At 46.3% G+C, this 22,453-nt stretch overlaps 1 protein-coding gene across 1 annotated transcript; it reads right to left on the reverse strand.

Moving 5' to 3' along the window:
• Nucleotides 1–9,616: 9,616 nt before the first annotated feature.
• On the reverse strand, nt 9,617–10,588 carry LOC117885583 (olfactory receptor 1020-like). Its single transcript, XM_034786846.1, has one exon. The coding sequence runs from the start codon at nt 10,586–10,588 to the stop codon at nt 9,617–9,619; it is 972 nt and encodes a 323-aa protein (XP_034642737.1).
• Between the last annotated feature and the right edge of the window lie 11,865 nt (nt 10,589–22,453).

The following is a 22,453-nucleotide window of genomic DNA, read 5'->3' on the forward strand; positions in this document are numbered from 1 at the left end:
AAGGGGAACATCCAGCATCAGGTCCATCCGACGCACTCGAGGGGTCCATGGGACATGGGCTGCTATCGCTGTGGCCAGAGAGATCACATACGGGCCCAGTGCCCCAGGCTCAGGGACAGACTGAGCAGACCGAACCCACAGAGGGTTGACTGGGTAGACACCCAGCCGGGTGAGAGGCAGCATTCCCAGGGAAGGGGGGCTGGCAGAGTACCACCTGCTAAGGAGGGAGGAGAGCTCCAAGCCAGCTCCTCTGGGGGCCTGGATGCTCCAGACTCAGGGTTTTTGGTTTATACGGTGGGCGCGGGGCTGTCCCTACGGAGAGAGTACCTTGTTCCCCTGGAGGTGGATGGGAGGAAGATCAATGGATACTGGGATACGGGCGCAGGTGGTGCCCAATACCTACCTGACCCTGACGGGGGTGGGCGGGACACCAGTCAAAGTGCCCGTGGCGAGGGTACACCTGAAGTGGGGGATCAAGGAGGGCCCCAAGGATGTGGGGGTACACCCATATTTGCCCACTGAGGTGTTGATGGGGGGGACCTGGAGGACTGGCCAAGCAACCCCCACAGTGCACTGGTTGTGACCCGCAGTCAGAGCCAGCGAGGGGCACGGCGCCCTGACCTTGGGGAGGGTGCCTTGCCCGAGGCGCAGGACCCTAACCTGGTGGGGAGGGAACATGCAGGGACATGGCTCAGGGAGGCTGCGGCTTCAGACCCAGCCGGCGAGAGAGAGCAGGTGGCCATCCCTGTCCCAGCTGCTGAGTTCCAGGCTGAGTTGCAGAAAGATCCCTCCTTGCGGAAGATAAAGGACCTGGCTGACCTCAGTGCGGTACAGACCGTGGGGAGAGATGGCCGGAAAAGGTTCCTGTGGGAGAAAGGGTTCCTGTACCGAGAATGGGCTCCCCCAGGGAAAATGGAGTCAGGGGGGATCAGGAGGCAGCTGGTGGTACCCCAGAAGTATCGCCACCAGCTGCTGTACTGGGCCCATGACATTCCCCTCTCAGGGCACCAGGTGTACCCAGCAGAGGCTGCTACGGACCTTTTACTGGCCTGGGGTCTTTGTTACTGTCCGACAGTACTGCCGATCCTGTGACCCTTGTCAGAGAGGGAGGAAGGCCCGGGACAAGGGGAAAATGGCTTTAGGACCCTTACCCAGCATAGAGGAGCCTTTCATGAGGGTGGCCAAGGTTAAAAGGGGGGCTATGAACCAAGAGGCCCCAAATCACAGACCTCCAGACTGGAACACTGGGAGAAGACCCCAGCCCAGTTGGAACCCCAGGGGTATTGGGGTGGGAAAAGAGCACAAAGGCTGCATAAACCTTCCCACATGCGAACTACGAGTGCCACCGAGCAACCCCGACCTAAGGGGGGGTGAACCTGGAGGGGCCTGGTGTAATTCTCACCAAGGAATGGGAGGGATGCTGGGGCATCCACAGGAATGGGGGTAGATTCAAACTTCCCCAGGTCACTGGCTAAAGTGACCCTGCTCAGTTTGGTCTTGAAGGGGGGAGAGATGTGATGAACTGGGACTGTTCTTACTGTGGTCTGTGAATGCTGACAGGGGAGTGTGGCTAGGATAGTCTGCATCGGGGGATGGGAGACTGACCGATGGAGAATACCTGAGCATGTAACATGAGAACCCAGGAAGGGGTTAGAGGCCAGGTGACACCTTTGCCCAGGAAATTGAACAAAGGCTGAAGGGAGAGTTTCAGGAGCTGGCTGGGAGGCAGACAGGGCTCTGACCTCGCAAGGGGCTGGGGTGCCCTGAGATCCCAAGATGGACCCAACTGAGGGGGGTCCTGTTGTCTGTGCCTGTAAGACCCGTCTTGGGCTGTATTTCTGTCATCTAAATATACCTTCTGCTTTACTGGCTGGCTGAGAGTCATGGTGAATCTCAGGAAGCCGGGGGTGCAGGGCCCTGAGACCCCCACACTCCGCAACACCTTCATTTTGCACTCTGATTTTATTTGAATTCACAGTATGGTGGTGTGTGGGCATGGAGGGCATCTAGCTGGTTTCCTATGTGCTTTTAAGAACTGCCTTTACCAAGGTGGGTCTTTCTATCTGCATCCAGTGGGGAAAAGTTGTAAGCTGCCTTCTCGGCTCTGTCATGTCTCTTACCTCCAAACTGGCCAAGTGCAGTATATTTTTGGGTGCTAAGAGCCCCTCGGTGCCAACTGGCAGAGACCCACTGTACAGTGACTCAAATTACACCTGACACCTCACTACACCTAACACTTTGCTGTCATTATTATCCCTTCACATAACACAAGACCCAGGATCACCCAATGAAAGTCGTAGGCAGCCAGTTTAAAACATAAGGAAGTAGTTCCTTGCACAATGCAGTGAACCTGTGGAACTCATAGCCAGGGCATGTTGTGAAGGCCAAAAATATAACTGGGATTAGATAAGTTGATGGAGGATAGGTCCATCAATGGCTATTAGCCAGGATGGTCCAGAACACAACCCGATGCTCTTTGTGTCCCTAGCCTCCAACTGCCAGAAACTGGGATGGATCACTAGATAATTACCCTGTTCTATTCATTCCCTCTGAAGCCTCTGGCACCAGCCACTGTTGGAAAACAGAATACTGGGCTAGATGGACCCTTGTTCTCACCCACTATGGCTGTTTTTATGTTCTTATGTCCTAGTATTTATCTATAAGGAATGTCATGTGAAATAACAAATGAAAGCTAGTGACACACTGGCCATTGATATCATTGCATGATGGATGGATGGCACGTAAAGAATAATGAATGTGTGCTGGGAATATGTTCCTAAAACGTGTTTTGGAGGCAGAGTTGGTAAACATGTTTGTCCTGGACAAAGGAATGTTGATTTGCCTGCGTCTGAAATGTAAATCAAGCAGGATGAGCCAGAGACAATGAGCATTTCATTTGTAAACCCCAGTTATCAGGAAGTTGAGGAAACAGCATGGCACCAGAACACCAGAGGACACACCAGAGTCAGAACCCAGGGGTCATCCTAACTCTTGAGACAAAGACAGTGAACTTTGGTGAATATAAGGAGAAACAAAAGGGCATCTTGTTATCCGTCACTGAGGGGGAGAAGAAAAAAAAAAAAAGTCAGCGGTCTTTGTGTTTAAGGAAAAGCGGATCCTCAACCATGTGGGTCGGTGATGCTACGAAGTAGCTGTAGGTGAGAAAAATGTCTTTGCCAAGCATTATAACCTGCTGAGTTACATTTTAGTCATGAGAAGATTATAATAATTTTTTGTTTTATTTGTAACCATTTTCTGGGCCTCTGATCTCAGTATTCCTGAAATCTCTTCTTTGTTAATACACTTAATCTGGTTTTATTATACATTCATCTCAGTGCTATTCTACTGAAGTGAGGTGGGCATTGTTGAAATTCTCTCTGGCCCATAGGTGCCAACTTCCTCTCTACCCAGGGAAAGCTCAATCTCCCTCTCCACCCCAGGCTCTGCCCCCACTCCACCACTTTCCCCAAACCCCACCCCCTCCCCGCCTCTTCCATGCCACTTTCTCCTGCGCATGCCCCATCCCCGCTCCTCCCCCTACCTCCCAGAGTAGGGGGGGGGGAGCTTGGCTGCTGGTGTTTTTCCATGGGTGCACCAGCCCTGGAGCCCCCACAAAATTGACGCCTATGTTCCGAGCCCTCCTTCAACTCAACTTCCCAAGAACTCAGTTCGATTCTTGCCATTGTCACTCAGGTATTTTTATTTGGCATAGACTCAAACACGGGGTGGATGCTGGGTACATCACAGCACCAAAGTTACATAGAAACACTTTTCCTTTATATACATTACACATGAACGGCAATACAAAGGTCCATCTAGCCCAGTATCCTGTCTTCCAACAGTGGCCAATGCCGAGTGCCCCAGAGGGAATGAACAGAACAGGTTATCATCAAGTGATCCATGCCCTGTCACCCATTTCCAGCTTCTGGTAAATCTCATTGCATTTATTTTAAATGACAAGACCACAAGAACCAGTTCAGTAGTGAAGGCATCCAGCCAGGTTTATTGCCGATGAAGCTTGGTCCTCGCTCCCTGGATCAAGGTCATAAATAGCCACATCCTGCAATCCAGGGATGATTTAGACACAGTCGGATTGTTGGGTGGATGACAAACCATTGGCCAAAACCAGATCCCTTTGAAGTGTATGGCTAAATCCCAATTGTTATGGTTATTACAGAGCTAGCTGCACCTCTCCCTCTTCCCTAGTATCTCTAAGTGAACCCACTAGGTCTCCACCTCATCTGTCCCTTCCTTAGGGTGGAATCATGTGATTCTCCTCTTCTTAAATGGGTCCCAGCCTGCAGCACCCAGTGCACCAATCATGATTTCTCACCTCTTCTGACTGTGTTCAGTACCTGCAATTCTTCCCCTCCTTGAGTGAGCAGACAGCCTTCTCCAAGCAAACTGTGATTTACTTACCAGAGTAGGAACAAGGCATAACATAAAAGAAAATATTGGATAGCAACTCTGTAGAAGTCTGGACTCACCCCTGCGGCACCTCCTGCTGGTCCCTTCTGGGAATTAGCTCTTCCAGCCTCTGGAGCGCCCTCTGCAAGCCGGTGATCTGCCTTGTCCTCTTCTCTGGCCTCCGTGTCCCTCCCAGGACCCTGGTGCCCCTTGCCCTGGGAGCTGCCCCCTGGCAATACCAACACACACGCTAGGTCTCCCCTCCCAGGGGAACCCCCACCCACTATCCCCACCTTACCTCAGGATAAGCCCACTACCAATGCCCCATCTAGCTCCCACTCTCTGGGGAAGACTGCAGTATAGGCCACTCATCATCGGCAAGGTTGGGTTTGGACCTGCTGCCTTGGCCTAGTCCTGGGCTGCCCTCTGCAATCCCCAGTACCCCTTAGCCTTCTCCTAGGCCACAGCCTGGGGCTATCCAGGCTGGAGCTCCCCAGCCTTTCCCCAGCCCTGCTCCACCCAGGGACTTTGTGTCTAGCTCCCTGCAGCCAGGCCCTTCTCTCTCTGAAGGCAGAGAGAGACTCCTGAGATCCTGGCTCCCAGCCTCTTATATAGGGCCAGCTGGGGCCTGATTGGGGCATGGCCCAGCTGTGGCTACTTCCCCAATCAGCCCAGTAGCTTTTCCCTTTGCCCCAGCCCTCTGCCAGTGCTGTTTTAAACTCCACAGGCAGGAGCCCGGTACCCACCCCGCTACAAACTCCCTTTCCATCACACTGAAAACTTTAATGGGATCAACATTTGGCCTCATTATCCAGGGTCAACTTCAGAAAAAATGTAAAACCTTTCTCTTCAAAACTGCCTTTCCACCATAATGAGAATGATGCAACATTGATTTATTTAGGTTAAAATAATAAAAAATATGCTTATCTAAGTCTCTATGTGCCCTAACGCATCATTGATAACAATAAATCCCAGAAACATGAAAATAGTCATTTCAGTAGGAACTCAAACATCCAGACATCTACAGAGACTCCTTTCTACCCCTTAAGCATTGTGGGAGGAAAACCTTCAACTCAGAAAACCTCATCAATGAGACGATGACATTGAAACCCTAATAAATGGGGGAGGAGGGGAATGACGCCCCCGTCTAAGCAAATTCCCCCTTCCAAACTCCCAACCACAAATAATACATGGAAAAAAGGAACAAATTAACCAACTGACAAATAAACAAAACATAACTTATGAGTATAACTTTTCCTGGGCATGGCAGCTGTCTGGTAAACTGTGCTACAGGCTGGCCTAGAGAAAGAACAGAACTCTGCCACGATTTTCACACTCAATACAATAGAGAGGTCACAGTCGGATATTATTGTATCCCCATTCTGTCACACAAACAAACAAAACCTCTAAGACCCCAAGCGTATTTTCCCCCAAAATAAAAGAAGAGCCAGAGACTCCATGAACATCATTCTGGAATGTATTAGCAGGAGTGTTGTGAGCAAGACACAAGAAGTAATTCTTCCGCTCTACTCTGCACTGATTAGGCCTCAATTGGAGTATTGTGTCCAGTTCTTGGTGCCACATTTCAGGAAAGCTGTAGACAAATTGGAGAAAGTCCAGAGAAGAGCAAATAAAATAATAATAATAATAATAATAATAATAATAATAATAATTATTATTATTATTATTATTATTATTAAAGGTCTAGAAAACATGACCTATGAGGGAAGAATGAAACATGATAACAGTTTTCAAGTTTTTAAAAGTTCTTGCAAGGAAGAGGGAGAAGAATTGTTCTTCTTAACCTCTGAGAATAGGACAGGAAGCTATGGGCTTAAATTGCAGCAAGGGAGGTTTAGGTTGCTACATCAAATAACAGTATTTTACAACAGCAGTTTCTTACAATCTATACGTAACGGTAACTGCTACATATACCACATTTCTACACATAGCAGTTTCACACACACAATATAGTGCAAGAAATTGCTACCTGTAGGCATTTGCTACATCAGGTAGCAGTTTTATACCATAGCAGTTTCTTACAATCTATTACCTATCAGTAACTGCTACCAGTAGTACATTGCTACCGGGAGCAGTTTAATACATTGAACCCGACAATCTCGCCAGCTGTCTATCCACCTTATGTCCATTCATCCAATCCATACTTTTTTAACTTGCTGGCAAGACAACTGTGTAAGACCATATCAAAAGCAGCTGAAAGAAGGGCCAATTGGATGACTGTCATTGTACCACTCGAAGATTACTCCAGACTTCAGTAGTTATCAATTTTTACTAACTTGTCGCAGATGTATGTAAATGCTGGAGACAAAAATAAAGTGCAGTTTTAAGTGAAAGTACTCTTGTATTGTACTGTTCGTGCCAGTCACCTATCAGTACAATGGCCATGTCTCCATTAATTTATTTCCCGCCACCACCTCGCCAAGAGTAATAGTTATCAAGAGCTTTGGGTGAGTATCCCTTGAGCAAAGAATTACAAGGGATGTTCTCTGTCTCCCCCCAGATCAGGTCCTGCAGCAACGGTAGGCAAAGGAACACTGGTCTTCCCCCATTTTATGAATTGTACTGGGGCACAGATGTCTTCACTCCTGGTGTGGGGCTGCATGCACCGAAGCGGAAAGGTAAACATAGATATCTGTGGACCTCCAACTGCAGAAATGTAGGTGCTGAATGAGTTTAGGTACCTACACGGTATGGGGGCACCTGACTGGGGGCGTTTCTTTGAGTCCCAGTTGGGCCCGATTCTGGCATTTATGTGCCTAAAATGGCAGTTAGGTGCCTAAATCCCTTTGTAAATCAGGCACCTACTGAGATTTTCAAAAGTTCCTTAGCAGGTTAGGTGCCTAACTTCCATTCAGATCAGGTGCTTGACCCTGTTTACATTCTTTTGAAAATCCCACTAGGCACCCATCTGCATCTTTAGGTTCCTAAATACCTTTGATAATGTGGCTCTTAGGGCCACATTTCGGAAGGTATTTAGGTGACTGGTGGGATCTTCAAAGGCATCTGGGTGCTAAAATCCATTCAAATCAATGGCTATATGCCTAACTGCTTTTGAAAATCCCACCACTCACCTAAATATCTTTCAAAATCTAGTCCTTAGTTTATTAGAATAAGAGACATTAATGCAATGAGCCAGATTCTCAGAAGATAAATAGGGCACATTCACTTCAGGGGAGATAAACCAATTTATGCTAGCTGGAGATCTGACCTATAGCCTCCAATGGATCAACACTCCTATACATAGGCTTGTCAAATTTGTTAAATAATTTTGACAGATAATGTCAATATAATATATAAAAAAAAACCTAGATCAATTCATGGAGGATAGGTCCATCAATGGCTATTAGCCAGGATGGGCAGAGATGATGTCCTTAGCAACAGGGAATGAATCACTTGATGATTACCTGTTCTGTTATTTCCCTCTGAAGCACCTGGCATTGGCCATTGTCAGAAGACCGGATGCTGGGCTAGATAGACCATTGGTCTGACACAGTATGGCTGTTCCTATGTTGTAATATTTATTTTAAAGATATATATATACTTTCACAGTTGCATGAAACTATGTGATGGAGGATCAAACAACTACTTAATGAGAGCAGACACTGAAATTCAAAAAATGAAAGATTTATAGACTGTTAGAATATCAGTTGTCAACCTCATGTCAAAATACACGAAGTGAATAGCCTTAAGTCAACAAATCCTACCTGATTTTACTATTTTTATTTTTGCTCCTCTAGTGTAACAAGCCTAATTCAAAAGTCCAAATCATTGGATTTCGACTCAAATAAGCTCTCAAGCAGGGGTAACTAGTGGTGTTCCCCAAGGGTCAGTTCTAGGACCAATCCTATTCAACTTATTCATAAATGATCTGGAGAAAGGGGGAAACAGTGAGGTAGCAAAGTTTGCAGATGATACTAAACTGCTCAAAATAGTTAAGACCAAAGCAGACTGTGAAGGACTTCAAAAAGATCTCACAAAACTAAGTGATTGGGCAACAAAATGGCAAATTAAATTTAACGTGTATAAATGTAAAGTAATGCACATTTGGAAAAATAACCCCAACTATACCTACAATATGATGGGGTCTAATTTAGCTACAACTAATCAGGAAAAAGATCTTGGAGTCATCATGGATAGTTCTCTGAAGACGTCCACGCAGTGTGCAGCGGCAGTCAAAAAAGCAAACAGGATGTTAGGAATCATTAAAAAAGGGATAGAGAATAAGATGGCGAATATCTTATTGCCCGTATATAAATCCATGGTACGCCCACATCTCGTACAGATGTGGTCTCCTCATCTCCAAAAAGATATTCTGGCATTAGAAAAGGATCAAAGAAGGGCAACTAAAATGATTAGGGGCTAGGAATGGGTCCTAGATGAGGAGAGATTAAAGAGGATAGGACTTTTCAGCTTGGAAAAAAGGAGACTAAGGGGGGATTTGATAGAGGTATATAAAATCATGAGCAGTGTGGAGAAAGTGAATAAGGAAAAGTTATTTACTTGTTCTCATAATATAAGAACTAGGGGCCACAAAATGAAATTAATGGGCAGCAGGCTTAAAACAAATAAAAGGAAGTTTTTCTTCACGCCGCGCACATTCAACTTGTGGAACTCCTTGCCTGAGGAGGTTGTGAAGGCTAGGACTATAACAGGGTTTAAAAGAGAACTGGATAAATTCATGGAGGTTAAGTCCATTAATGGCTATTAGCCAGGATGGGTAAGGAATGGTGTCCCTAGACTCTGTTTGTCAGAGGGTGGTAATGGACGGCAGGAGAGAGATCATTTGAGCATTATCTATTAGGTTCACTCCCTCTGGGGCACCTGACATTGGCCACTGTTGGCAGAATCATAGAATCATAGATTATAAGGTCAGAAGGGACCATTATGATCATCTAGTCTGACATCCTGCACAACGCAGGCCACAGAATCTCACCCTGGTAGACAGGATACTGGGCTGGATGGCCCTTTGGTCTGACCCAGTACAGCCATTCTTATGTTCTTATGTTCTTAGCAACATTTTTCATACTTTGCATATCTATACATATGAGTTATTATGGAAAAAATATTTTGGTCACTTAGTGCATGTATGGTAAAATCAATGTTTACCAACACAAATCTAACCCTTCTTAACACACTAGCTGAGTGTGGGACCCAATAAACTTATTCCTATTTCATTTGAACCTAAAACTTAATGTAGTAATTTTTTTTGCCTCCTCATAAAGACAACAAATTTCCTGACAGATTTCCTCAGGGAGATGTTTACTTCTTTGTTTCTGAAACTATATATGAGGGGATTGACCAATGGAATTAGAACAGTGTAGAAGACAGAGAAAATTTTCTTTAAATCTATTGGAGCGTTGACGGGTGGCACCATATAGACAATTATCAGGGTGCCAAAGAAAGTGGTAACCACAATGAGGTGGGAGGAGCAGGTGGAAAATGCCTTTTGCTGCCCGGTGGTAGAAGGGATTCTCAGGATGGTGATGATGATACAAACATAGGATGCCAGCGTTAATAGAAATGGGGGCAGGGCACATATGGTAGAGAATGAGAAATCAGCTAGGGTGAGTAAGTGGGTATCACTGCAGGAGAGTTTGATCAGTGGGGTGAAATCACAAAAGAAATGGTCAATCTCCTTAGGACCACAGAACACTAACTGGAAAATCAAATAGACAATGATGCTGTTGAGGGCAAAACTGCTTATCCAGCACCCTGCGGCCATCTGGATACAAGCCCTGGTGTTCATTATAGCTGCATAGCGCAGTGGATTACATATGGCTAAATACCGATCATAAGACATTACAGATAAGAGGAAACACTCAGTACCAGCCAGGCAACCAAAGAAGTAAAACTGCATGATGCAGCTGCTAACGGAAATGGTTCTGTCCTCAGCCCAGAGACTGGCCAGCATTCTGGGCATGATGGTGGAGCTGTAGCAGGTCTCCAAGCAGGACAAGTTCCCCAGGAAGAAGTACATGGGGGTGTGAAGGTGCCGATCAATCACAACTAGCACAACAATGGTGAGGTTCCCGGCCATGGTCATAATGTAGATCACTAGAAACAGCAGGAAGAGAGGAAACTGCAGATTCTGGAGATCCCCAAATTCCAGAAGGATAAATTCTGTGATGACTGTTTGATTTCGCCATTCTGTTTTTGCCATGGGATGTGTCTAATCAGAAATTTAAACAAGGAATCTAAGCATGTAATTACATATATACACACAGGCACAAAACACCATTATTACAAGAATATAACGGAGTCTGCTAAGTTAAGGTAGGAAATGTTCAAAGTCCAACTAAGGTGCAGCTCTCTGTTTGTATGCATCATGATACGGGGACTTTAATTCCTGATCACTCACCATTTTTCCAAGGGACTCTTTGTGAAATTTAGTTGTGGAGCTCTAGTAGGTTTCTAATAAGCATGTGTGAACTGCAATTTGTCAAAGGCTTATAACTTGGCCAAATTTGGGCGATTTTCATAAGGAAGACAAAAGGCACATTCCTGAATCAAAGACACACCCTGCCAAATTTCAAATCCTTGAGCCAGAGCCTGTGGGCACCAGAGCATCTCAATGAAAAGGTCACCAGAATTTTTTAACATGGGCAAAGCAATGTGCCTTTCTCTACCCTAGTTACTGGAAATGCATAAATCATTTTGGCTGAAAATTTAAAAAAATAAATAAATACAGCTTGAGGTTTGACACTTGGCATTTAAAGCTTAGCAAAGTTATAAGCAAATGAAAACATGGTCTTAATAATGGGAAGTATTAAGTCAGAGGTAGTGCTAGCGTCCTCACCTATATGGTCACATACATTTATGTACATTAAAGGTAACTCAGCACTAGATATCTCTGGATTCAGACTGGTTTGAAAAAGCTCACAACATAAAATAATTTTATAATTAGTAATATGCCCTTACTTATATGAGGAAATGACTGTCAGTCTATCTATCTAGCTATCTATCTATCCTTTGAGAATCACAGCCTTCCTGTGCTGTAGCCATAGGCCTTAATATAGCCTTACATTAATTTACTTTGGTCCTGGTGCATCTCCATTGAAATCAATGGAGTTTAACTTCTGTAAATTTGGAGTAGCACAATAGTTAATCACACCCACACTTCCTTCATGTCCCAGGTATCCTCATGGAGTTGATCACATCACTGTGCTGAGCTGTGCAATAGAAATGCAGTTTGGATTCTATGAGCACCCTCAGAGGAGAAGGGAAATCACCGATTGTCTTACAGGGCTGGGGCCCAAAGAACTCTCACCTGGTATAAACTGAGGTAGGCACAAAGACTTCAGTGGAGCTATGGAGACTTATCAAAGCAGAAGAGGTAGCCCTTTCTTTAAACACAAAAGCAACAGTCCCTTTTGCTTTTCAGAAATCTTTAATTTCTTTCTTTCTTTCTTTCTTTCTTTCTTTCTTTCTTTCTTTCTTTCAATGTTCCTGTACAGAGAATTTCAAAAGTAGATTCCCCCCAGGTTACAATGAATATACAAGCAAGGATACTGCACCTTGCTCTCTAGCCTTTCCCACAAACATTGATTCAAGTTATGTTTTTTTGTGATTAGCATCAGGATAGCCCCATTCTTCACAATTAATCCTTTGTGCTTTTCCACTTATTCTGTAGCCCCATCTGTGGTGCTTCCCATTCCTTCAAAGTTCTGCAGTGCAATTTTCTTTGTTCCCCTTGCTTTTATCCATAATGACTGTGCACTGAAACCACTTTTCCCTGGCTATTGGAATTGATCTGCAAAGGGATTTATTAAATGCAGCATTTGTCAGAGCTGTCTTTTAAAAGAAGATATTTAGCCCACTTGCTTTACTCAAAGGGAATATTTGTCTTTACCTCGTGCATCCAGTGTGTCCTCTGGTGGCTAGTAAGAGGTAATAGATCACAATTATTCCTTTGAGGTCATGGATTAGTCCAGGAAAGGAGAGACAAATTAGGTGGCCCATGCTAGGAGATTCCCTATGCATCTACCAGAGGGGAAGAGAAGAGATGGGGCAGGGAAGAAAGTGGGTTCAGCCTGCTTATGGAGCTACAGCAATAACTGCAGTTGTGTATCAATACCCCACACTCTATCACTGAATTGTTTTCTTCCTAACCAGGAGTCAGATTCTATTCTATTCACGTTCTTAAAACGATGCCCATCCCTGATTTATGTGAGCATGGGGCCTTGACAATTTGTCCCTTATGGACTAAACTCATTCCTTGGATTTAGCCAGAGGAGGCTGGTGGCACATGGCACTGAAGCTGCCAGCACTGTCAGGTCAAGGTGTGTTCTGAGCCATTTTACCAGTGTGGACAGACCCACAATGAATCTTCCCACCCTGCCTCTCCATCCTTCAAGGAACAAACACCAGTGGATTTTTGCAGAGCTGGAAAATCATGTATCGGATTGAGCCACAGAGAAAATGTATTCCTCAGACATTCCATCTCCCACTTGCTCCGAACTGAAGTCGAGAGATCACTTCCCATGGAAGTGCAAGCCATTGAAAATAAAATTAAGAAATCACTTTAAAGGGAGAGAGGAGGAAGTGTTCGAGAAAGAAAGAAAAAGGAAGAAAGAAAAAGAAAAAGTTTATGTGAATGATTCATCTCAATCTCACTCTTTTGCCTTCACAAATAATGACTTTAAAAAAAGTCTTCTTATATGTTTTCCTGAAGCTTGGACTGGACAACAGGGGATGAATCGCTTGATAATTACCTGTTCTGTTCATTCTGTCTGGAGCACCTGGCATTGGCCACTGTCAGAAGACAGAATACTGGGCTAGATGGACCTTTGCTCTGACCCAGAATGTCCATTGTTATGTTTTTATGTAAGACTTGAGCACAGACCTGTTGCCTTTACTTAGAATCAAAGAAAACTTTGTGCATTACATAGCTGTGTGATTGTAATCCCATTGGGAATTATGACCCAATGTAAAATAATCAGAGGAGCTCATTCTCCTCTCACACTTACCCTGGTGTAAATCAAGAGTAACTGCATTGGAAAAATTGGAGCTGACTGTTTTCTCACTTGCCCATATCATGTTCTCTACACCCATTATAACAGTGTTTCTCAAAGGAGGGTAAATATTTTTATTAGGCCAGGCCAAAAATGGATTTTTCATGCTGTCAGCAAACTTGAAATTTTGAAATTTGGTTTCATCCCGAAAAGCCAAAATGTCAGATTCCTATGAGATATTAAATATTCCAACATATTTTGTTGCAAAAGTGCAAGCAACCTTATCCAAAACCAAAATACGTTCAGTAATTTCCCATAGAAAATTTCAACAAAATCAATATATGGTCCCATGAACTCTTCTGATTTTGTCCTAACCGCATTTTCCAATCTAAACCTGTTCCAAAACTTGTCAACAGCTCTATTTTTTTTATTATTCACAGAAAAAAAGAAGACCAAGGAACTCAGAGAGAAAGTAACTTAATCCAATACCACACAGAGTATAGCATAGAGCCCCATATATCTTGGTTCATTTCTGAACAGCCCTGTCTGCTGGATTATACCCTTTCCTCTGGAAAACACACACCCTGCCCTCTGAACACCAATAATCTCTGGGAGTGGGTGGCACCGTGACAGTCAAAATGAGAGCAGAGATTTGCCGATATCCCATGTTGCACCACACCTAGTGGCTTGCAATGTTGTTAATGCTGCTACTGCTGCTCTTTTCTTGAAGCTCTGGTGTTAGCTGCCCAAGCAAACAGTAGTGATCAGTGGACATTCCGAGATCACCCATTGACTTTGATCGATGTTTACTCACAAGTTATGTTAAATATCACATCAATTTAAATTTTGATAAAACAACCAAGTTTTATGGGTGGGGTAAACAAAGGAGTGCTGTTAACTTTCTATAGCGCTTTATGCTCTAAAGGTTGGTGCCTAACTCCCTTAGTGGCTACTACTTCTTCACAGAGGCTTACAATGCTTTGTTGGTTATGTCGACTGAACTGTAAATCCCAGCAGCCCTTTTTGGCCCCTACACCAGTCAGCTGACTCCTGGGACAAGGGACCAAGCTGGAACAAAGGTGCTGGAACAATTTTTATAGTGGGGTGCTGAGAGCCATTGACCCAAACTGTATAGGATGGAAACCACTTCAAGCCAGGGGGTGCGCTTCAGCACCCATGGCCTGGAATGGTGGTGGTGGGGGGGGGTCTGTCTGGAGTCAGGGGACAAAGAGACTTGGCTGGGGCGGTGCATGACTACCATGATGGGGTGAAGGGCCTAGCTGAAGATCCTCACTGGAGTGAGAAGATACGAGCACAAAAGACTGGACAACAGAGTATACAATTCACATAAAGTAGAATAAAAAAATAGAAAAAATAATACATTTATAGAAAGTGCAAATAAATTTAAAATAGTAATAAATAAAATACAAAAATATTAACAGACTTTAAAAAGTAAAATAATAAAACTGAACAAAAGTAAATTAAAAAATTGTAAAATACATAAAAAACATAAAAAGGGAAATAAAATGAAACTTAAAATATATATATAAACAATAAAATAAAACAGGAAATACAAGTAAAATATATTAAAAAGGTAAAAAATATAAATATTAAGAAAACACACACAAAATTTAAAAAAAAAGTAAGATTTTAAAACTGAGGGACTTGTGCTCCTATATCATGAAGTGAGGAGCTTTGGTGTACAGGAGGCTAGGCGACTCCCCTGTTATACACTGAGCAATGAGGGCTCCCTCCGTGTGGGGCAGAGGCGAGACCCTGCACTCCAGGGACGAGGTAGCTGGTGGACAGACCCCGCTGGAGCGGGGAATGTCGGTAGGCGCCACTCTGCCTTGGACGGAGTCATCTCCACTTGAGCAAGCGAGACTCCCCGCAACCACCAGGTACCTCTTCCCGTCAGTGGATGGTGACCCTGACTCTGCGAGAGACCCCCGGGAGAGCGAGAGAGAGACGGGGTGTCCCTCGGCTGGGCCCCCTGGGGCGAGATTCAGCCCAGCCGCAGTGGGGTTCACAAGGTACTAGGTGGAGAGGGGAAGGAGAGAGGGAGCCAAGGCTGGAGGCTTCCGGGCTCTGCTCCCCCCTCTGCACCAGCCTGAGTCCGCCCACTCAGGGCTTTTCCCAGCGTGTACCCAGCTCACAGAACCTTGTGACACAGGTCCGGGCCAAGCCTTCGGAATGAGGGGAGAGAAAAGGGCAACGCTGCCTCTGCCCAGACTGTGCAGGGAATCACCCCGCCCTCCTGGAACTGCCTCTGCGGACCCAGTTGGGATTGTAGCTCATTGAGACTTCCAGAGCCTGGCCCCATTGTGGTCACACCAGGAAGGAGACCAGAAACACCTGCCTTTAAAGTTCAATTTCATCTGATTGGTAACCACAGACACCGAAACACCATCACCACTCTTGGCTGGTTATCGGAGGGCCTCTGATCCCGATGCTATGCCAGCACTTATGGCCGCAAAACATGGCTACAGTAGCACTCTGTTCAGCTACAGGTTCAGCAATGCTGCTGCAAGCTCGTCAGTGTAGACATGGCCTCAGGTTTGTTTCAGAGACACAAGGCTGGTGAGGTGAGATCTGTTATTGGTGCCACTTCCATTTGTGAGAGAAACAAGCTTCCAGCTTACATGCAGGGCTGGCTCTAGGTTTTTTGCCGCCCGAAGCAAAAAAAATGTTGGCTGCCCCACACCCCAGCCCTGGGCTCCCCCCTGCACCCCCCTTCTGCCACAGTCCTGGGCTCTTCCCCCCACACCCGCACCCCCTGCTGCCCCAGCTCTGGGTTCCCCCCCACCAGTGCCCTCCCCCCCACCTGCACCCCCCTGCCACCCCAGCCCTGTGTCACTCGTTCCCAGGGTGGGTCATCAGCATCCCGCTCATGAGACTAGCAGGGGCAGAGGCTGCATCCTCCCGACTCCTTCCCGGCACCCAGAGGGGCCCTGACTCTGCCTGCTTCCCCCTCGCCTCCAGCCGGTCTGGCACTGGCAGGGTCGGGGTAAGCAGCAGGGCTCCCGGGCTGTACCTCAGCCCAGGGTCCCTCCAGCTGGGACTCCTGCCTCTAGGACTGGCTGGGAATTGAGAGGGCAGAGCCAGGGAGACTGCCCCGGCAGGGGGCTGAGGAGGCGGGGCAGGGCAGCCTCAGAGGGAGCAGCCGGCAGGGAATGGAGCCCCGGAGAGCAGGACGTGGGCCCCGCATGGCAGCGCCCCAGGCACCGGTCCCCTCTATGGCACCGCTGCTTCTCCTGGCTGCCCTGCCGCAGCCCCTGGGTGGCTCGGGCCGCTTCGCCCAGCCCGGTTGCGGTGCTGGTGGGCGGCTGCCCTGCAGCACTTGCAGGCAGCTCCATGGAAATGTGCCACCCCAAGAACGTGCCTGCTTTGCTGGTGCCTAGAGCCAGTCCTGCTCCTGTCTGAAAGGGACATTTCTGAGGTATGTCACCTCCTGGTAACCTGCCTCAGCTCCAAGACCTTAGAAATAATTTTCAGTATAGATACATAACTCTAAATATTATCCATACATACATTTTGCAATAATGATGACAACCAGTGAGCTACTGGCTCATAGAGATCTCACATGTCACCCTTTGCTGAACTATTCTGTATCATCTGACCCAGGGGATCCTTGTAAAATCCTATGCACCCCCTTTGCCCCTGCCCCTTGGCACTAAGGGGTCCTGAAATCAGAAAGAGTCTGATCCAAAGCCCGGTGATCTACGTCATTTGAAAGACTCTTGCTGACTACATTTGGCTTTGGATTAGTCCCTGTGTGACTCTCACATAAGAATAAGGCTATGTCTACACTACCACTTTTGTCAATATAATTTATGTCGTGCAGGGGTGTGGAAAAAACAACCCCTTGAGCGACATAAGTTACACTGACAGAAGCACTGGTGTAGACAGTGCTATGTTGGTCGGAAAGCCTCTCCTACTGACAGAGCCACCACCACTCAGTGCAGCTGTGCCACCGTAAACTCTCTGTTGAAGACATGGCCTAAACCAGATTTGTCCCCAGGTGAAGGTTCTGAAAGAATTGGTGGGGCATCCACATTTTTCCAAACTTTTTTTGATGCAAAATTGCTTTTTCCCAGTCTGTCTCTTCTTGCCTCAAAAATATTTCATTTTTTATCTGAAAACCAAAAATCCACCTGAAAACCATTTTTTCCAATTTTGAGTAGTTTTTTTGTTTTGATAAAGAGGCACTATTAACTCAAAAGCATCAGTCCATCCACAGTTAAAGGGTTTGGGTTCTGACAACCCTTACTATAGCTGGTAGAATCTTCTACTGTTTAAAGGACTGTATAAACATGAGGCTAGATTGTAGCTACCTTCCTACCCCTAGAGGACCTCCCATCAGCCAGATGTTCGTGGAATATCCCCTGTCCCCGATAACAAGTCTCTCGTTTTCACTGGGGGAATTTCTTCTTTCACACACTTCACAAAAAATGAATAGAGCTGGCTGAAAAATGGGGACATTTTCTTGAGAAATATGTCCCTCTTTCTCCTCAACATTCAAAACTTCGGCAGCCAGCTCACTGAATAACAAAATAACACTGCTTAGCTACTCTCGCCTCTTGAGTGTTTTCATGTTTGTTAGTTCTGCTCAAAATTTTCCCCTTGTGTCAATGGGGCACATCAGTCACCACCAGACTGGCGCTTCCTCCTGGTCGCTCTGGGAATAATCTCAAGGCCGAAGCCCCCATCTGACCATCACTCCATCTCTGCATCTGTCTGTAGCCCCTCTCACAGCTTCAGGAACCACAGCACCATCTTCAAAACTAGGTACTTCACACTTTTCTGACAGTTCAAAACAGCCATTCATCATCATCATCGTCATCATCAGTAGTAGTATTTTCCTAGGACCGAGGATCACCATTTACCAGGACCCCATTGTGCTAGGTGCTGTACAAACAGAGAACAACAAGACAGTTCCTGCCCCATGCATTTTACAATCTAACTAATGTCAGTTTCACTGGGCAGTTTGCTCTGGCTGCTTTGCACCACTCAGGAGCAACCCAGGAGCAACTAGGGATTACCAGGAATTAGGACCTAATAGTTTTTAGAAATAAAAACATGTCTATGGGGCCATGGTTGCAAATCTGTATTTAAACAGATTCAACCTCTGTGTCATTCCAAGACAACATAACCTGTTCAACCTTCAGAGTATTACCAGTTTCACACAACACTATGATGCAGTAAAGGCTGATAGCATGTTTCAGTAATTTAGAGTAAACTATATTAGAAGGAATTTGTAATTACCCCAAAAGAAAGCATTGGGAACCAGGAAACTGACAGTTAAGGCGAAACTAAAATGGAATACAAGGACGTAGGACATTTCCTGACATTTTGGAATTGATTGGATGTGATTTTCAAAACTTGCCATGTTAGATAAATACAGACAGACAGACTGTCAAGGCTGATTCCCCACTCTGGCACTTTGAATGCAGAAGGTGGGGGGCCCACAAGGACTCCAAAAGTTAATACTTGCCACTCTAGGCTTGTATTAAACTCTCAAAAATACAGGTTTTTTCTGATCTTGGATTGGTAAATGCTGCCACCAACCAAGTACAAAACCCTTCTGAGAATCCAGGAAGGCGCGCTTGGGAATTCTTCCCTGTGGGGTACCCTCAAGCCCTTTCACCCCCCACTCCGGGGAAGAGCTGAGAAAGAAGCCAAAGAAAATGAGCTGTTGCCACCAGATAATTAAATAACGTGCACAAACCTCTTAGTACACAAAAGCCCAATCCTATTCTTAAAAAAAGGAAATTTTATTAAAAACAAAAAGAAAGAAAACATCTGGAAACACAGGCTATTGCTAGATTAAAAAAAAACCCACAAGGATTAATCATCAAGAATAACTTTCTTGAGGTGCAGCTTAAAGGTTAAAAGCAAAACAAAAGCATTTGGGGTTAGCACAGAGGAGTCCACAAGCCATGAAGAAATAAAAGGGATAAACCTAATTGAGTCTTCCTAAACATTTCCTGATCTACTTACATAGCTGCGGTTTTAAATGAGTAGCTTCTAGGTATGTGCCTGATGATTATTTCATACATGGCCCCAAGCTTCTTACAGCATAGTTTTTTCCTGTTCCCTCGCTCTGGAAGAACAACAACAGACAGACAAAAGGGGAGTCTTGTTTCAATTTTAAAAAGTTCTAGCCTTCCCATTGGCTCGCCTGGCCAGGTGCCCACTCACTTATTTTAACCCTTTACAGGTAAAGCAAGTAGAAAACAGCTACTAAGAGGGATTTTATAGCTAACTGGCTGGCTGGGTCCATAAAATGGAGCTACCCTTCATTTATCACACAGACAAAGAAATGCCATCACGCTGAGTGCAGGGCCGTGCTTCCTCAGCCTGCTAGATAATGTGAGGGTTATCATATAGCCGGGTTTTCCAAGACATGACCTCTCTTTTGATTGGCTGCCCTCCGTCCAGGTGGATTTTTCAAATAAGAGGAAATGTCTGGGAAAACTGTCACTGTCCCTCCCCTGCATCCACAGCTGCTGGATCCTGCTCACCCCAGCCCGCCAGGTAAGCAAAGCCGCCAAACGCCTCTTGGCCGGGCCTCTTGCCCCACCACTGGGCTTCAGAGCCTGGCTAGGAGGGGTGACAGGGCCAGGCACCAGCTCCCCACTCCTGCAGTGAGGCGCTGACTGATGGGCTGGTGCTGTGTCTCAGGCCTGCACCAGCCACCCTGCCACCATGACAGGGAGTGACACTGCCTCCCACCTGCAGTATGTGCCCCCACCCCAGTTACCTCCTCCAGCACACTCACATAACCCTCCCAGCACACACACACCTCCAGCTCCCCCCAAATATCCCCCATTATCCCAAAATACTCCCTCCCAGTACACACACACCCCTCCAGTTACCCCCAAACACCACCTCCTGCACCCCCCAATATCCCCTCCAGCGCCTGCTAAATACACCCTCATAGTACACATACACCCCTGCAGAATCTCCCGAAATACACCTCCTGCACCATGAATAGCCCCTCCTGCACTCCCTAAATACACCCTCTAGCACTCTCAAATACCCCTTCCAGCACCCTCATCACCCCTCTCAGGATACACACACTCCTTACAAACCCCAAATACTCTGTCCAGCACCTCCCAAATACCATCTCCCAGTACACACACACCCTCCAGCACCCCGAAATACCCCCACGAGCTCACCCCCCCGCAGCAGTGTCCTCTTTTAGTGAACTTGAAATACACGTGGGGTCACCCCAGATACAGTTGAATTTTAAAGGAAGGTGTTTCTGTTCTCCTTCATAGTGTGACCGCAATGGGGCCAGGCTCTGGAAGTCTCAATGAGCTACAATCCCAGCTGGATGCACAAAGGGCAGTTCCAGGAGGGCGGGGTGATTCCCTGAGGCAGCATTGCCCTTTTCTCTCCCCTTATTCCGAAGGCTTGGCCTGGACCTGTTTCACAAGGTTGTGTGAGCTGGGTACATGCTGGGAAAAGCCCTGAGGCCCCCCACTCAGGCTGGTGCAGAGGGGGTAGCAGAGCCCGGAGGCCTCCAGCCTGGCTCTCTCGTTCCTTCCCCTCTCCACCTAGTGCCTTGTGTACCCTGCTGCGGCTGGGCTGAATCTCGCCCCAGGGGGCCCAGCCGAGGGACACCCTGTCTCTCGCTTGCTCTCCCGGGGGTCTCTCCCAGAGTCAGGGTCACCGTCCACTGACGGAAGAGGTGCCTGGTGGTTGCGGGGAGTCTCACTTGCTCAAGTGGAGATGACTCCTTCCAAGGCAGAGTGGCACCTGCCGACATTCCCCGCTCCGGCGGGGTCTGTCCACCAGCTACCTCGTCCCTGGAGTGCAGGGTCTCGCCTCTGCCCCACACAGAGGGAGCCCTCATTGCTCAGTGTATAACAGAGGGGTCGCTTAGCCTCCTGTACAACACGAGCAAGAGCCTTGTGTCCAGCAAGTATAAATGGGAGTGGTTCCCCCCGGGCTTTGTCTGTGGGTACAGAAGCCCGAGAGTGCACCGCCCCTCACTCCCAGGCTGGGGTGGCCGCATGGCCGGAGTGAGACTGCTGTCTAGCCCTGTCCACACGGGGGGCAGAGAGAGAGAGACACGGGGGCACACACCAAAGCTCCTCACCTATGATATAGGAGCACAAGTCCCATGGACTCTTGCCCTCAGTTTTTAAAATTTCCGTTAGCAGCTACATCATGCAGTTTTAAAACTTCTTTGGTTGTCTGGCTGGGTGTTCCCTCTTATCTGTAATGTCTTATGGTCGGTTTTTAGCCATATGTAATTTACTGCGCTATGCAGCTATAATGAACACCACGGCTTGTATTCTGTATCCAGATGGCCACAGGGTGATGGATAAGCAGCTTTGCCATCAAACAGCATCATTGACTATTTGATTTCCCAGTTAATGTTCTGTGGGTCCTAAGGAAATTGACCATTTATTTTGTGATTTCACCTCATTGATCAAACTCTCCTGCAGTTATACCCACTTACTCACCCTCGCTGATTTCTCATTCTCTACCATATGTGCCCTACCCCCATTTCTGTTAATGCTGGCATCCTATGTTTGTATCATCACCGTCCTGAGAATCCTTTCCACCACCGGGCAGCAAAAGGCATTTTCCACCTGCTCCTCCATAGTGCTCCATACTGCTCCTCTACATAGTGCCACGCGTCAACACTCCAATAGATTTTAAAGAAAATTTTCTTGGTCTTCTACACCGTTCTAACCCCATTTGTCAATCCCCTCATATATAATTTCAGAAACAAAGAAGTAAAACATTCTCCCTGCGGAAATCTGTCAGGAAATTTGTTGCCTTTATGAGGAGGCAAAACAATTACTAGATTAACTTTTAGGTTCAAATGAAATGGGGAATAAGTTTATTGGGTCCCACACTCTGCTACTGTGCTGGGAAGGGTTAGATTTGTGTTGGTAAATGCTGATTTCACCGTACATGCACAAAGCGACCAAATTGCTTTCCATAATAACTGATATGTATCGATAGGCAAAGTATGAAAAATGTTGCTTGAGAATGTATTAGAGTCGAAATCCAATGATTTAGACTTTTGAATTAGGCTTGTTACACTAGAGGAG

Source organism: Trachemys scripta, chromosome 12, assembly GCF_013100865.1.
Source record: "Trachemys scripta elegans isolate TJP31775 chromosome 12, CAS_Tse_1.0, whole genome shotgun sequence".
Taxonomy (NCBI): Eukaryota; Metazoa; Chordata; order Testudines; family Emydidae; genus Trachemys; species Trachemys scripta.